At 43.8% G+C, this 17,010-nt stretch overlaps 1 protein-coding gene across 1 annotated transcript in view; it reads right to left on the minus strand.

Annotated features, from left to right (window-relative positions):
* Positions 1-4,922: 4,922 nt before the first annotated feature.
* KCNK13 (potassium two pore domain channel subfamily K member 13) overlaps positions 4,923-17,010 on the minus strand; it is a 69,516-nt gene continuing 57,428 nt past the window's right edge. The window contains exon 2 of the mRNA XM_083503074.1: positions 4,923-7,789. Within this exon, the coding sequence (XP_083359200.1) occupies positions 6,867-7,789 (923 nt within the window). The 3' untranslated portion in view covers positions 4,923-6,866. The remainder of the gene's footprint in view (positions 7,790-17,010) is intronic.

Genomic DNA, 17,010 nt, shown 5'->3' on the forward strand with positions numbered 1-17,010 from the left:
TACATCTATAATATTTTAAAGGGCATCTTGAAGAATAGAGATGGGCTCACTGAAACATTTCTTGAAGATCAGGTGAAAGATATCCAGTCAATCTTAACAGGAATTCTTTGTTAAATTTCTGACGTCAGACCCTTCAGAACATTAAAGGTAGGGTTGTAAATTCTATCATTGGCAAATTCATTGAAAATGGACAGCGTTTTCTCATTTTCCGTAACTGTGCAGTTAATGCCATCCACATCCCTGACAACCCCAAGAGTAGTCTTAGGACTTGCATCCCACAAATTGCTCCCTAATGCAAGTCCCTCTGCTTACTTTTCCCATTTTCTCCACCTTGCCTTGCTCTTTGAAAAACTCTTTCAAGCCAGGTGCTAGAATTGCTCAGGAGACAAACAAAATCATCACAAGGGTCTCAAAAGGATGCAAGACGAGTCGGACCAAAGGCCCCATCTTAGTACAGCATCCTTTTGGACTAATGCAACAGCTTCCAGATTTGTTTCTGGATTGTGAGCCTAGCAAAAAACTAAGGGCCAAAGTACACGTTACATAAACACATCACTGAAACAGACATGTAGGGTTTTAGGAGTCCGGGAAGCTGCCTTACACCAAGTTAGACCATTGATTGGCGCATCTGATTCAGTATTGTCTGCACTGGCAGGCAGTGACTCCCCAACATTTCAGAAGAAAGATTCTTCCAGTCCCACCTGAAGATACTGCGGACTGAATTTTGGACTTCTTGCACACAAGACACATACTGAGTATCACTGAAAGTGGCCCTTCCTCTGAACTTTCATCAACTGAGGGTAGAGTAAAGGTAAAGGTACCCCTGCCCGTACGGGCCAGTCTTGCCAGACTTTAGGGTTGTGCGCTCATCTCACTCTATAGGCTGGGAGCCAGCGCTGTCCGCAGACACTTCCGGCTCACGTGGCCAGCGTGACAAGCTGCATCTGGCGAGCCAGCGCAGCACACGGAATGCCGTTTACCTTCCCGCTGGTAAGCGGTCCCTATTTATCTACTTGCACCCAGGGGTGCTTTCGAACTGCTAGGTTGGCAGGCGCTGGGACCGAACGACGGGAGCGCACCCCGCCGCGGGGATTCGAACCGCCGACCATGCGATCGGCAAGTCCTACGTGCTGAGGATTTACCCACAGCGCCACTAGAGGGTAGAATAGGGGTGATAATTAAGGAGATCAGAGCAGGTATGAAGGGAACATTGAACCCTTTCCTCCCTTTTGGAGGCAAATCTGCCTTCTGAAACTTGCAGCGTGGGGATTCTATTGGCACCAAATTCCCCGCAAAGATGTTTGTAGTTTTTTTTTAGGTTTTTATTGTGTTCATTCAGATACCAGCCCTGCTACAACATAGAATGTTGCCAGGTTCTGCATAGCAGCATTCAAAATTCGTCGGTTGATGACCTGTGCCACAAACTAGATTTAATGAACACCCATATCAGAGTGCTTTGTAAATCGATAGTCATAACCTTTTATATACTAAGCTATTATGCTCTTCCACATCCATTTAATGCTCCTAACCCTTCATTTAGCTTCTTTTAGTATTTTTTATATACCTTCTGTTTTAATAATTTTAGCTTTCCAAAACCGTTTTACAGATTTTAAATGACTGTAACCCACTCTACTTCTGCTGGTCTATGACTGTAATAAGGATTTGATTGATTATTGTGTTCACTGTACTACGTTTTAGTACGGTGGTACCTCGGGTTACAAACACCTTGGGTTACAAACACTTTGGGTTATAGATTCCGCTAACCCGGAAGTAGTACCTCAGGTTAAGAACTTTACCTCAGGATGAGAACAGAAATTGCACGGTGGCGGCAGCGGGAGGCCCCATTAGCTAAAGTGGTACCTCAGGCTAAGAACGGTTTCAGGTTAAGAATGGACCTACAGAACGAATTAAGTTTGTCTATTGTGTTTGTAAGTTTGTAAGTCACTTTGAATAATTTCAACAACTAAACAGACACCATCATGATCTAATGAGGTCCCTGCACATGTGAAGTATCCCTGTATTAAATAAACAGTTCAAAAACAGTTGTAATGACTAAAGGGATGCAGCGCCCAGTAGCTATAATCCTGCCATCAAGAAATGCAAACATGGTAAGGACAGTTTGTAGGCTAAGTGTTTCTTCACTGAGCAATGAAGGTGAACAAGCTCAAGGTGCCTCAGCTTCTTTCTCCTTGAAGTGAACTTTAGGATGGATGGAGTATAATTTGATTGCCTCCAAGTTTTTTTCCCATTCAGAGTAATTTGCATTGTACACTTCACCTCTGTAACAAGATCACAAAGTGCTGCTTGCCGTGGCCTGCTGAAGCTTCTGTCTGCACACCAATTTCTGCAAGTTATCCAGTAGAGTTAAAATATTGAAGGAAGGCAACCGTAAACATTGCTTGCGCTATTTTAAGCCACATGACAGTAAAGACTCTTAATGGAATTAGGTGGAGTGTGAAGCTCGGATCAGAATGTTAATGTTTCCACAATATACATTAAGGACTTTTTCTTTCAAAAACACAAAAAAACCTTCAATCCATGGAAAGCTGCATCTTTTCAGTGCAGGTGTGCCAGGTGCAGATGGCATCCTTCCCCAGCATTGCTAATTGCTAAGGGGTGTAGTAATATAAAGGAGCCCTGTACCCTCATGTCACATAAAATACTAAGGCTACAATGCTAACTGGGAGAGGGCACTGTGGATACATTCTGGTTTTCCTGACTTGTCCTTTGCCCTGCTGGGCTGCGTGTGTGTCTGTTTGCATTAAAAATGTTTCCTCTCCCGTTGGTAATAACAGAAGGGAAAGATTTAGACACATTTAGAAATGTGTTAAAAATCCATTCAAAGGTTTGTTCAATGGTGGCATGATGAGCCTCTAGTGTCCTTCAGCTTGCCCCCAGCTGCTTCGTAGAAACCTGAAAAGTTCAAGGTTGGAAATCTAGCTATTGGTGATACCACCAATGGCTAAAGGGGTCAAGATACATTGTTCAGGGTTGATCTCATTTTCATGTCATCTTCTGGAGTTTGTCCAAATATTTTTTTGGGGGGGAATATATAATTTTTATTAAAGGTTTTCCTGGTTTACGAAAGTACATGCATTGTCTCTTTTTTCAGGTTGTAAAGTCTTTTCTACAGATCAGTTACATTTGGTATGAGACATTAGTGTTGTGGATGGTATAAGGTCGGGGAAGAAGAAAGAGGGGAGAGGAGGGGTGGTGAAACTTCTAGTCTTTTACATAGTGTATGTGTGGGGTTTTGTGTCAGCATCAACTGGATAGGTTCTCTTTCTCTTTGTTTATTACATAAAACGTTTGGCTTTTATGTTGCAGCAGGAAGAATAGTGGTGCTTGTGTCTTCCTTCTTAGAGGCACTGAGTCAAACCCTCCCTATTTCTTCATTCAATGACTCTTTCCTACAAAACCTCTGGCTTATCCTAAACAGAATTTGCTTGCCGTTGTGAACTCACAAGCCAATGTCCAAAGCACATAACTGAAAAGCCTTCCATTCCCATACTGCATTTTGGATTCAATTTCAATCCATTTTTTTGTTCAATTACTGCCATGCAAACTTCATCAGTTTTAATAGCTTTGCACAGGAGTAAATGAATGTGGCTCTGATTTCCCCCGCAACCACTTCTTTTCTATTTAATATCTCTGTTCTCTAATGTCCTCCAGCCATTATTGATCCACCCAATTTCCTGTTCCTGTCTTTCTCTCACCATTAAAGCCATTCTCATTTAGGTCCCCACCTGTTCATAATGAGCACTTGGGTAGTTTCATTTAGCAGAATTAGGAGTTTCCATCTTTCCTAATCAAAACCCTGTCATTATCATCACCAAGATATGTGAACCAAGTTGGGGGTGAAGTTACATGAATGCTAAAAAGGAACTTGCCAAAGCGTTTCATGTCCAAGGACACTTGTGATAAACCCTTGAGAAGTTGTCACTGGAATCCGTGCCAAATCAAATTCATTTGTTGTTAACCATTTACTGTATGGCACAACCCAAAGGCCTCAAAGAGCTCGCATTACAGTGGTACCTCGGGTTACATACACTTCAGGTTACACACGCTTCAGGTTACAGACTCTGCTAACCCAGAAATAGTGCTTCAGGTTAAGAACTTTGCTTCAGGATGAGAACAGAAATTGTGCTCCGGCGGCACAGCGGTAGCAGGAGGCCCCATTAGCTAAAGTGGTGCTTCAGGTTAAGAACAGTTTCAGGTTAAGTACGGACCTCCAGAATGAATTAAGTACTTAACCTGAGGTACCACTGTACAGTGTATGCACACAGCTTGGTCTACCTGTTGCAGTTTCCCAGATACTTGAGCCAACCCATTTTTGTGAGCAGAGGGGATTTCGATGTTACTCCTGATTGCTGTAATAACAGTATTCCTGAAGGAGCATCTCCACCCCCATCGTTCAGCCCGGACACTGAGGTCCTCCTCCGAGGGCCTTCTGGAGGTTACAGGGAACCAGCCAGAGGGCCTTCTCGGTGGTGGCGCCTGCCCTGTGGAACACCCTCCCATCAGATGCCAGGGAGATAAGTAACTATACAGCCTTTAAAAGACACCTGAAGGCTGCCCTGTATGGGGAAGTTTTTAATGTTCAATGCTTTATTATGTTTTTGTATATGCTGGAAGCCACACAGAGTGGCTAGGGCAACCCAGTCAAATGGGTGGGGTATGAAGAAGAAGAAGAAGAAAGTTTTAACTGTTTTAATGGATAGGTTGTATTCCTCACAGAGGAAAACAAAATCAAGGCTTTATACTAAAAGTGCTCTATACTACTATTCCCCCCCCCCCACCTAATACTTCTAAGCATTATACTTGCCATTCTTGCAGCTGTGTCATGTTGGCGGCTGATTGCCATTTTGTGATCAACCAATATCCTGAAATCATTTTCTCTGCGGGTTGTTTTCAACTACTAATCGGCAGGTAACAAACATCTTTTATTGTTTGCTTCCAAATACATGGCCTTACATTTTGCAATGCCCATTTTCGTTCCATTTCTATCATTTCAGTTCATGAGGCCATCCAATTAGTCCCACATAATTTCTCAGTCCTTTGGAGAATTGCAGTACCTTCTAAGTTAGGGTCATGTTCAGGTTGCAACAGCACACTCCCACGTTCTTCCTGTGGTTATTAATAAAAATGTTTTCATAAAGCAGGCCTTAATACGGTTCCCAAATGACCTCTGCTAGCATCTCCTCTCCAAACTGAAACTTTTCTGTTTCCCAAACTCATGGTCTTATAAAGTTATAAAGCTACAGCCTAGATAATAAAATCTCAGTGTTACATTTCTCCTGTTCCTTCCTAGCGGCACATTATATTTTGGCTTGACTGTAAACAGCAAGTCTATGAAATTATTTTGACATGTGTTTGTTCTTGATCATTTCCATGCTTTTCCATTTTACCACCCCTGTTGTAGATTTTGGGAAAGTCACCTTTTTGCAGAGATCTATTGATGGTAGTGATAGCAGCTATGGATCAAGTTTCATAATAGGAGCACTTGCATTTTAAAACCTGGGTGCCTGGTGACTCTACGGGATTTAACTTAAATTTAATCTAGTGTGTCTTATGAAGAAGAAGAAGAGTTTGGATTTGATATCCCGCCTTATCACTACCCGAAGGAGTCTCAAAGCGGCTAACATTCTCCTTTCCCTTCCTCCCCCACAACAAACACTCTGTGAGGTGAGTGATGCTGAGAGACTTCAAAGAAGTGTGACTAGTCCAAGGTCACCCAGCAGCTGCATGTGGAGGAGCGGAGACGCGAACCTGGTTCACCAGATTACGGGTCTATTGCTCTTAACCACTACACCACACTGGCTCTCAGTGGTAGAATATTTTTCCTTGTGAGGCAAAGTTTTGCTATCAGATACATGTGATCCTAAAGAGGGCTTTTTTCCCAGTCAGAACTCAGTTCTGCCACCTCTCAGGTGGGCACCATTGTCATTCTAAGAGAACGAGGGATGTGATAATGGTGAGTTCTGGCACCTCTTTTTCTAGAAAAATAGCACTGATCCTAAAATGTGCAATAAAACTTCTTCTTTTGCACACAAACCCACACATGATACCACTGCATGCAGCTCTCCAGATTATGTCTTCCGCACATGCTACACAGTGTAGGATTCCAATGCATGCAGAAAGATAAATGGTCTGGGCAGCTGAGGGAGAAGAGATCCACTTTCCATCTCCAAATGGAGCACACTACTCAGGTGGGCTAGTCACTCTTGGACCCAGTAGCGAATGACTGTTCACTAGTGAAATCAAAGGCAAGTGGCTATTTCGGGGGGGGGGGGGAGCCCTAACCTGGTGTTCTCCAGATGTTGATGGACTACAACTCCCATCATCCCTGACCACAGGGATCAGCTGGGGCTGATGGGAATTGGAGTCCAACAGCATCTGAAAACCACAGATGAGTCACTGCTGGGCTATTCAGCTATCCACCTAAGTGGTTGCTTCCTGCACCTTCCGACACACACAGTTGTTCTTGTACCACACTTTCTGGGGCACAACATGTCTGGATTGGGACTACTACTGCAACTTAAACTGCTTGCTCTTCTGAGCATTTACAGGACTGAGGTGCCAGCCAAAACAAAGGGAGAAACGCATCTGCATGTTTTCTCTCCATTTCCCCTTGCTCCTAACTCAGACCTAAACTTAAATACATGCTGAAGAAGCTTGTTAATTGCAGCTACACTACATGACACCACTGGGATGTTCTTTGGCAGGGTCTGCAGGGCAAGGGTGGATCGGTGGCGCAGTGCAAAATGCAAGAGGTCCAAACTGCCAGCAACAACACTAAAGGCACCTCTTCTCAAGAGGTGGCCCACTCAGTTAGTTCTGTCTCTGTGATGACTTTTGACCCTTCATTATCTGTTACCCAGTGATCCCCTCCCAGCGTGGATGTCTCTATCCGTACTGGTCTCTGCCAGCCTGTTGTTCATAATGCCCAAAGCGCCTACGCCGCCAGCAAAACCATTTTGTCTAGAAGCGATGCTTGCTCTGGGGCATCCATTGGCACTGTCGGACAACTGTTTTTGCATGATGGCCAGTGACACTTTGTTGGACGCTAAGAGGTCTTTCATCGAGATCATCTCGCCGGACAGCCTGCGCCCATCTGCCTCGCTCTCGAGGACACCATCCGACTCGATGGATATGTTGCGTTGGTTCCGGGCAACTCCCGGCACCACAACATTCCTTCGCGACCGGAAGAGTTTTCTTTGGCACCTCTGGCACGTGCTGTCCAGTTTCCTTAATATCCAATTCACAGACTGTTTGATGACAATGGAGATCACGTTAAAGAGGGAGTAGATGCAACAAACCCCCATGAGTACGAACAGGAAATTGCCAAATTGGTAAAGGCCTCGGTTCTCATAGTGGGTGTTCTGGCCACTCACCAGGTCGCCAAAGCCAATGGTGCTGAAGGCCACAAAGCAAAAATAAAGCGAGTCCAAATACGTCCACCCTTCCATGGGAGAGTACAGAGCAGAGGCACAACAGGAAACAATGACGGACGCAATGCACAAGATAAGCATGACGTAATATACGGACGGCTTCCATCCTGCCAAGCTGTCCACTTCGGCGGTCCCAGGAGTGTGATGGCTGTCTTGGGCAAGGCCCCCCCTCCGCCTCAGTTGCCTCTCGCGGCAGGACTTCATGACATAGGCTATGATGGTGATCAAGCGCTCCAGGAACAAGTTGAAGAACAAAATGGTCCCTGCACAGCCTATAAGGCCATAGAATATCAGGAAAAGCTTGCCTGTGACAGTGGCCGGTGTGGTCATGCCAAAACCTGGAAGACAAAAACAACAGGGAAAAGTCACATGGGCAAGACTTCTGAGCAGCACAGAGGAACAGGCAAAAGGGAAAGGGAAGCCATTTTAACACAAGAATCTCTATTTATGTCTTTTGTGATTTTATTTTGTGATTTTATGTTGTGAACCACCCTGAAACCTGTGGGAACAGGGCAGTATACACATTTAATAAATCATAGTCGTCATCTTTAGATGTGATCTCAGTAACAGATAGGAATCATCAGAATCATCCATGTAACGTTCTTGAGTGCTTCATAAACTTGATCTAGTATTTGTTACAACAGCCCCGCAAAGGGTATTATCTCCATTTCGCAGATTGGTGGCTGGGTCTGAAAAAGTGTGGTTTGCCCAATGGCACCCAGTGAGTTCATGGGTGAGCTGTAAATTGGAGCTGGGTAGCACCAACAAGATCTGAGAGGCTCTAGTCTAGTCATTCATTTGTGGATGGTTGACTTACTGGGATCCATCTCCTCCTATTCTTAGAGATTTAGAGATTAACTTTAAATGACTTTAAATGACACATTTATCTAAACTGCTTGTACTGTTTCTTCCCATTTTATTACTGTATTTTTCTGTGCATTGGACGAGGCTTTTTGACACAAAAATCATGTCAAAAAACTGGGGTCGTCCAATACACTGATAGTAGCATGGGGGGGGGGGAGATGCTGCTGCATGACAGGAGCGATCTGGGGGCACTGGCTGGCGGCGCGCAGCTTCCCCCGATGCCGCTGCACGTGGGAAGCACTCCCTGAATCGTTTCCCGTGCACAGCGGCAGCTGGCTGGCTGGAGCGCAACTTCCCTCAATGCTGTTGAGCACAGGAAACGATCTAGGGGGGCGTCTTATATATGGGGGCGTCTATTAGACAGAAAAGTATGGTAAGTTACCTGCTGGTCTTTTCCATCCTTCTAGGAAGGATGGGCTGGAGGTCACATACACTATTTGGAGGGTAGGTGGAACGGCATTATCCCCTGCACTCATCCATTCCACTATAATTTAAAACAAAACAAAAACAGACCCCATAGTTCCCCCAAGAGGGGTTCTAAAAGCCCTAACGGTGTGTACTCCTTCACACAGTTAGCAGTTGTGCAAAAGGCCTCCCTGGTTTGATCCCTGGCTTTTCCAGGTAGGGATGGGACTCATCTGAAATCCTGGAGAACCTCTGTTGGTCAGATTAGACCAGGAGAGAACATCTGGTTCTCTCCAGATGTTTTGTGACTATAACCGCCATCACCTCTGCTGGCTGGGGCTGATGCGAGTTGTAGTCCAACAACATCTGGAAGGCACTGTGTCGGATACCCCTAAATTAGACAACAGTCAGCGAGATGAACCAATGGTTTGACACAGTACAGGGTAACTTCCTGTGTTCTATGCATCTGAATGTGGTGGCATACCTGTAGTACCTAAAGTAAAGTGGATGGCTATAAGCAGCAGTATCTTTTCTACTGTGAATTGTCTCTTGAGGCAGACTTGCTAGGCTTGTGCCCTTTGAGGAGAAGGAAACATTCCCCCCCCCCCATTTCTTTGGATATTTGGCAACAGTTATATATTTACCCATATTTATTGTTGAAGCTGCTTGCTGTGGTTATTTTTTGTTGATTTAAATATCTGGCGGGGCCAAAATAACAGCATATAAATGTGAAAATCAAGCAATCAGTCAGAGGTGACCGGACTCTTTCAGATCAATCAAAACTATGTGCAGACATTTGTTTCAGTTCACTCCTAGTAACTTTAGATTTGCAGCCTTTGTCTTCAATTCAATCAGAGCATTTGGATTTAGGTTGAGTTTGTGCTATAAATCTGCTTCAATCTAGTACAGTTGCTTGGTATACTGTCATTTATATCACGGGACATAGTTGCTCCTCCTGGAATTGCTGCTTCTTTTTACCTCGGCGGCTTCCAAATGCTTGCTGGCCATTTTTTGTCTCCTCCCCAGCATAAGGAGAACTTGGGATCCACAAAGAAAATAAGATTTTTCTTTCTCCCCCTTTTCCTAGAAATGGAACACAGTGTCTCAAGCCCTCAACTTTGAGATTAGAAACTGACATGGGACTTTACAAAACTGAGGCCCTCGTTGGTAGAGAAGAGAGCATAATGATACTAAGAGACAGTTACAGTTTATCTTACATTTTGTCACCCTGAAAGTCTGTAATTTGGGGAGGACAGAGTGCTAGGCTCCCTTTACAGTGGTGCCCCGCAAGACGAATGCCTCGCAAGATGGAAAACTCGCTAGACGAAAGAGTTTTCCGTTTTGGAGGTGCTTCGCAAAACGAATTTCCTATGGGCTTGCTTCGCAAGACGACAATGTCTTGCGAGTTCCTGCTGTTTTTTTCCCTCCCCCCCTTTTTCTAAGCCGCTAAGCTGCTTATCAGCTGATCCGATCATCAGATAAGCCGCTAAAAGCCGCTAAAAGCCACTAATAGCGCTAATAGCGCTAATCCGTCAATGGGCTTGCTTTGCAAGACGAAAAAACTGCTAGACGAAGAGAATCACAGAACGGATTCTTTTCGTCTTGCGAGGCACCACTGTACTTTCCCAGAATTTGATCTAAGTCATTGCCTCCTACGCTTTTGCTAAACTAACAAGGCAGTAGATAATATTCACCAAAAAGCACATCCCTTATTGCAATGTGATGTCTTTGTCCTGTACATTGAAGAGTGTTAGGAGTTTCCTTTGAGCTCCTGTCTGTGGTCTCTCTTGGCAAGGTTCCTGTGCTCCATTAATTACAGCAATGTTCATGTGGGTGTGTAATATGCTAAGCAAAGTGTATTTGAGTTCTGTGTTGTTAGCCAAAAATAAACAAATCCCTAGATTAATATAGGAATTAGATACTCAAGAGCGTACCACAACTTATATTATTACACTCAGTTTTATTCTGGTAATTTGTATCTTCATTATTTTTGGTGGGTGATGAAGCATAGAGCCACTGTGGTGTTGTGGTTAGTGTGTTGGACTAGGAGCTGGGAGACCAGGGTTCAAATCCCCAATGGACCAGTCATTGTCTCTCAGCCTAACCTACCTCATAGGGTTGTTGTGAGGATGAGAAAAGAAAAGAAAAGAAAAGAAAAGAAAAGAAAAGAAAAGAAAAGAAAAGAAAAGAAAAGAAAAGAGAGAACCATGAACCACATGGAGCTCCTTGGACGAAAGACAGGACGTAAATATAATTAAGTAAATCATTTTTATGCCGGTGCAAGGCAGGGGTTGTGTTTTGTTGCAGCACCTTGATTGCCCTCTATCTTCTTAGAAGCATTCCATTTAATTGGGAGAACTAGCTTGATTGTCCAAAAAGAAGGCTGATCGCTGAAGAATTGATGCTTTTGAATTATGGTGCTGGAGGAGACTCTTGAGAGTCCCATGGACTGGAAGAAGATCAAACCTATCCATTCTGAAGGAAATCAGCCCTGAGTGCTCACTGGAAGGACAGATTGTGAAGCTGAGGCTCCAATACTTTGGCCACCTCATGAGAAGAGAAGACTCCCTGGAAAAGACCCTGATGTTGGGAAAGATGGAGGGCACAAGGAGAAGGGGACGACAGAGGACGAGGTGGTTGGACAGTGTTCTTGAAGCTACTAATATGAGTCTGACCAAACTGTGGGAGGCAGTGGAAGACAGGAGTGCCTGACGTGCTCTGGTCCATGGGGTCACGAAGAGTCGGACACGACTAAACGACTAAACAACAAAGCTTGATAGTAGCTGGAAAGTCCCTTCAAAAATTTCAAAATTACCTCCCTCCCCAATTCCGCTTTCCTATGAAGAATGAAGAGGTCAAATGTGCAGATAGCACAGGCACTATATGTTATGATTTTTGACTACCTTGAGTATTGTGAATGGGTCTATCACCAGACAGCTGACTGGTGATCATGGACTTTAGGTAGAAAAGCTGCAATTTTCCTTAAAGGCTGTTATTATCCTTTGGGTGTCTCAGCCTTCAAATCTAAATTAGGCCAGAATCAGAAGTTTTAGCTGGATTTGGCTGAAACTGGGACAAAAGTGCTATATGGAACCTTAAGCATCATCAGCAAGTACATTGCCTGCTTTAGGAGTAAAATTGCTTCTAAAAACCCTGGGTTGGTTTAAAAAGCTGAGTGTTATGTTGGTTAAAGGAGCATAGGGACTTTCCCTTCCTCACATAGAGCTACAATTTCCAAAGTGGTTTAGCAGTCAATCTCTCTTCCCAGGGATGTCTGATACCATAGTATTTTTGTGGCTTTACTGTAGGCTTCCTCAACCTCAGCCCTCCAGATGTTTTGAACTACAATTCCCATAATCTCTGACCACCAGTCTTGCTAGCTATGGCTCATGGGAGTTGTAGGCCAAAAACAGCTGGTGGGCTGAGTTTGAGGAAGCCTGCTTTACTGCATATGGGGAAAATGAACATCTTACATTCTCTGGCAACAATCAAGTTTTACCAATGTACAAATGCATTGCCTCAGGTCAGTGTCTCCAGCACGGATTGTGCAGTGGGCCAGAGGGCAGGGGAGCGCGTGCCCATACGCGTTCGCACATGCTATTTCCTGCACACTTCCGGGTCAGAGGAGCACCAGAAATAGCTTGTGTGCACAGGCCTCCTCCGACCCGGATGTGCACCGGAAATAACCCATGTGCAAATAATGCTTGCGCATGTGCACAAGCTGTTACTGGAGCTCCTCCAACCTGGAAGTGGGCAGCCGCGCAATGCAGTGCCGGTAAGAGCGGGTGGCGGGGGTCGCCGCGAGCCGGATAAACGAGTCCCTTGGGCCTTATCCTGCCTGCGGGCCTTAGTTTGGGCACCCCTGAACTAGATGATCCTTGTGGTCCCTTCCAACTCTATGATTTTATGATTCTGTGCTCTGCTTGGAAACCTGCACAGCAACAGATATGGCAAGACAATGTGAATTTCTAGTGTTCTCCCATTACAAGGAAACTGACCCTGTGAACACCCTGGAATGTTCTCCTGCTTGGCGAAAAGAGGAGCAGATCTGTTTCATAAGAACATTCACCCAGCATCAAGCTTTCCCAGACTGAACTCTTTTGTGTCTCAGTGGATTTCCTGCATCAGCCAGGGAGGTTGGACTTGATAGCCTTTGAGACACACCAGAATCACAGGGTCGGAATGTAATTATTTCAATTCATTTCCATTTCTCCTCGTGGTGGACCTGATGATATCTGCACGACTATGTGGCGCAGTTGTTTCTTTGTCTTTGTTCTTACACAAAGGAACACTGCACTCACTTTTTAATAACTGGGCTTTTTTTAAAAAAAGACTCCAATTTAAATGATGCATGCACACAAACAAACATGTAAACAACTGGATACCCTTTCGCTTGATTATTCAGCAAAATATGCCTGCTAGAAGTAACATATGAAACATCACCCTCACTGAATTAAACACCTCCGCTTCTTTATCAGAATATTCTGTCAGCACAGAGAAATGGAAATACAGGATGCTAAAAAGTATCAGGTGTTTGACGATGGGCTCAAGTATGATGAAGTGAAGATAGCCTTCCTTTTCTCATTTACAGAACCATTACTGCTAATCTGTGCTCATTTTCAGAGAAAAATGAGCACATTTGCACTAGTTCACATCCACATGGGCGAAACTCTCCTTCCTTCCTTGCTCTGTTATTTGCCAGATAAGGCCACAGTCACACACCACATATTTAAAGCACCATGATGCTACTTTAAACAGTCATGGCTTCCTCCAAAGAAGCTGTAGTTTGTTTATCTAGCTCACTGGTGGAGAGCAAAGCCACATTAGAAAGACAAAATATTTTTGCTCATGTTTGGCTTTATAAATTAGTTATTAAAATACTGCATTAATTATGTGGCACGTAGCAAGCCAGGAAAATACTCCAACAACTGAAAATGCAACACACCCACGATTTATCCAAACACTTCCTTTCCAAAATGAATTGTGCGGCTTCATGCCAGTGTACTACTCAATAACTCAATTTCCCCAAACGCTTTGATTAAAAACATATTGCATGTTCAAAAGGAGTGTTAGGAATGCCTCTAATGTATGCTTCAGAACACGCACGGAACATATTACATTTCAAGTTTAAAGCACCATGTAACATTCCAGCAAGAGCCCAAAGGGGTGTTGTGGGCAAGTGTAGGAAGTATAGATTAGGCAACCAAGAATCAGGACCATGGAGAGCTCAGACTTTGATTTAAGACTGGATTACATATATGACTTGCAGGCATACAGTTGCTCCTGCCGTGTTCTGGTGGATTGTTTGCTTATAGACTATCCCAGAACAAAAATCTATCCAAAAAAACACAGCAGAAATTAAATACAACACTAAAATGTTAAGATAAAAATGTGAACATAAAATGCAATATTATTATTATCCACCTTGGTAGCTCAGTTGGTAAAGCATGAGGTCAGGGGGAATTTCCCATCTGGTTCTTGGCCAGGAGTGGCTATTTTGTACGGTTTTATTGTTTTAAATATATCAGTTAACTGTTGTTGTTTTTGCTGTTTTCATCGCCTTGAGACAGTTGCATAGAAGGCTATTCCCATCTGGATTAACAGAGATCATATGTAGAGTCATCTTTCAGAATAGGTATTTTTTCTCTAATATGTATGCAGGTATGCTCTATATGCAAATACTACTTGATTGTAAATAGAACCTCAGGGTGGTTTCCAAAAACCCTTCATGCATTCAAATTAACAACTAAATAAATTACAAAATAATAATTCAAATCTACAATAAACTAAAAACAGATGAAAACTTCAAAAAGAGCATATTAAGATATGTTTGTTATTATCAAGAGAATAACAATCTCATTTATAAACAATGCATGATGCTGCTCTTAGGATACCTATGATTTATAAAATGCCTTAAATGACTAGGCTATAAAAAATGAAAAGATTTTACATCACTGTAAAAAAATGAAACTCTGAACTCACTTTAATTGAAACGAGGCTGCATTTTAATGTTGTGTTTTAATCTTGTTTTTAAGTTGTATTTTAATCAATTGTTTTTATACCTGGTGTTAGCCACCCTGAGCCCGGTCTTGGCTGGGAAGGGTGGGGTATAAATAAAAAAATATTATTATTATTTATTAAAGGTAAAGGGACCCCTGACCATTAGGTCCAGTCGTGGCCGACTCTGGGGTTGCGGCGCTCATCTCGCTTTACTGGCTGAGGGAGCCGGCGTACAGCTTCCAGGTCATGTGGCCAGCATGACTAAGCTGCTTCTGGCGAACCAGAGCAGCGCACGGAAATGCCGTTTACCTTCCCGCTGGAGTGGTACCTATTTATCTACTTGCACTTGGACGTGCTTTCGAACTGCTAGGTTGGCAGGAGCAGGAACCAAGCAACAAGAACTCACCCCATTGCGAGGATTCGAACCCCCGACCTTCTGATCGGCAAGTCCTAGGCTCTGTGGTTTAACCCACAGCGCCACCCACGTATTATTTATTATAACCCCTTAATACTCTTGCATCACCCCTCTTAGTTCTGGCCAAATGATCATGTATAAACCAGAAAGGAAAGTTCACATTTGCACAGCAACACGGGAAGCTGTGAATAACCAAGAAGAGTTGACAAAGACTTGTGAAGTTTCAGGGCTTGTCCCTACACGGTAACAGCTGTTAGATAATAACCTCTAAAACCTGACTGAGTCAACAAGTCCCTAGGCCATGGCTTCTCAGATATTGACATAATGTCTGGATGCAGCCAGTAGGGACTTTTGGTGTGGCCATCAAATCATCTATTCACTTTGACTGGCATGGAATATGACTGTGCTGTGATCATACCACAGCCATCACATTGTCCTGTGGCCTCATAACATAGCAACAACCCTGCTGGATCAGGCCAAAGGCCCATCTAGTCAGTATCCTGGTCTCACAGTGACCAACCAGATGCCCATGGGAAGCCAACAAGCAACAGCTTTCCCCCCACTTGTGATTCCCAGAAACTGACATTCAGAGGCACGATACCTCCAATAGTTGAGGCAGAACATAGCCATTACTACTACTAGCTGTTTGTTTATTTATTAAATTTGTATACCACCCTGTACCCGTAGATCTCAGGGCATTTGTGTCTCTTATACTACCTAAGTGGTACGTTTCTGAGCACAATTCAAAGTGTTGTGCTGACCTTTAAAGCCCTAAATGGCTTCGGTCCAGTACAGTGGTACCTCGGCTTACATACGCTTCAGGTTACAGATGCTTCAGGTTACAGGATCCGCTAACCCAGAAATAGTACCTCGGGTTAATAACTTTGCTTCAGGATGAGAACAGAAATTGTGCAGTAGCAGCGGGAGGCCCCATTAGCTAAAGCGGTGCTTCAGGTTAAGAACAGTTTCAGGTTAAGAACGGACCTCCAGAACGAATTAAGTACATAACCAGAGGTACCACTGTATACCTGAAGGAGCATCTTCATCCCCATCGTTATGCCCGGACGCTGAGGTCCAGCTCCAAGGGCCTTCTGGCAGTTCCCTCGCTGCGAGAAGCCAAGTTACAGGGAACCAGGGAGAGGGCCTTCTCGGTAGTGGCACCGGCCCTGTGGAACGCCAGATGTCAAAAAGAGAAACAACTACCAGACTTTTAGAAGACATCTGAAGGCAGCCCTGTTTAGGGAAGCTTTTAATGTTTAATAGGTTATTGTATTTTAATATTCTGTTGGAAGTCACCCAGAGTGGCTGGGGAAACCCAGCCAGATGGGTGGGGTATAAATAAATAAATAAATAAATAAATAAATAAATAAATAAATAATTACTACTACTACTAAGATTTTTTCCTTGGCTAAATCGACAGCCCCCGACAGCCCCCCACCCAAGGCCTAAATATTCTAATATGATCCAAAGCAATAGTCATCCCCAAAATTTGTTCCCCACGGATCTCTTAAAATTTGCTGAGGATCTTTTTGTGGAAGACTTAAGGATTTTTCTGCCCATTACAGCTGTGCTAGGTGCTGCATGATTTTTAACTGTATTTTTACAGACGTGCCATGGACCACTTGAATGAAACTCATGGAACATTGGTGAGCCACAGATCAATTTGGGAACACCTGATCTAAAGAAAATATAACAGGGTTGTTTGCACAAATAGTTTCCCCAAGAGTAAAAATCACCACCCCTTAGAACAGGGGTCGCCAACATTTTGGGACCAGTGACCACATATCAAATTTTGGGAGAGCTGTGGGGATGCCAGCCACAAAATAGCTACGATGGAGAACGTGGCATCACACAAAATGAGCGAGACAACCACCT

Source organism: Podarcis liolepis (genome assembly GCF_965112155.1).
Source record: "Podarcis liolepis genome assembly, chromosome: 1".
NCBI lineage: Eukaryota > Metazoa > Chordata > Lepidosauria > Squamata > Lacertidae > Podarcis > Podarcis liolepis.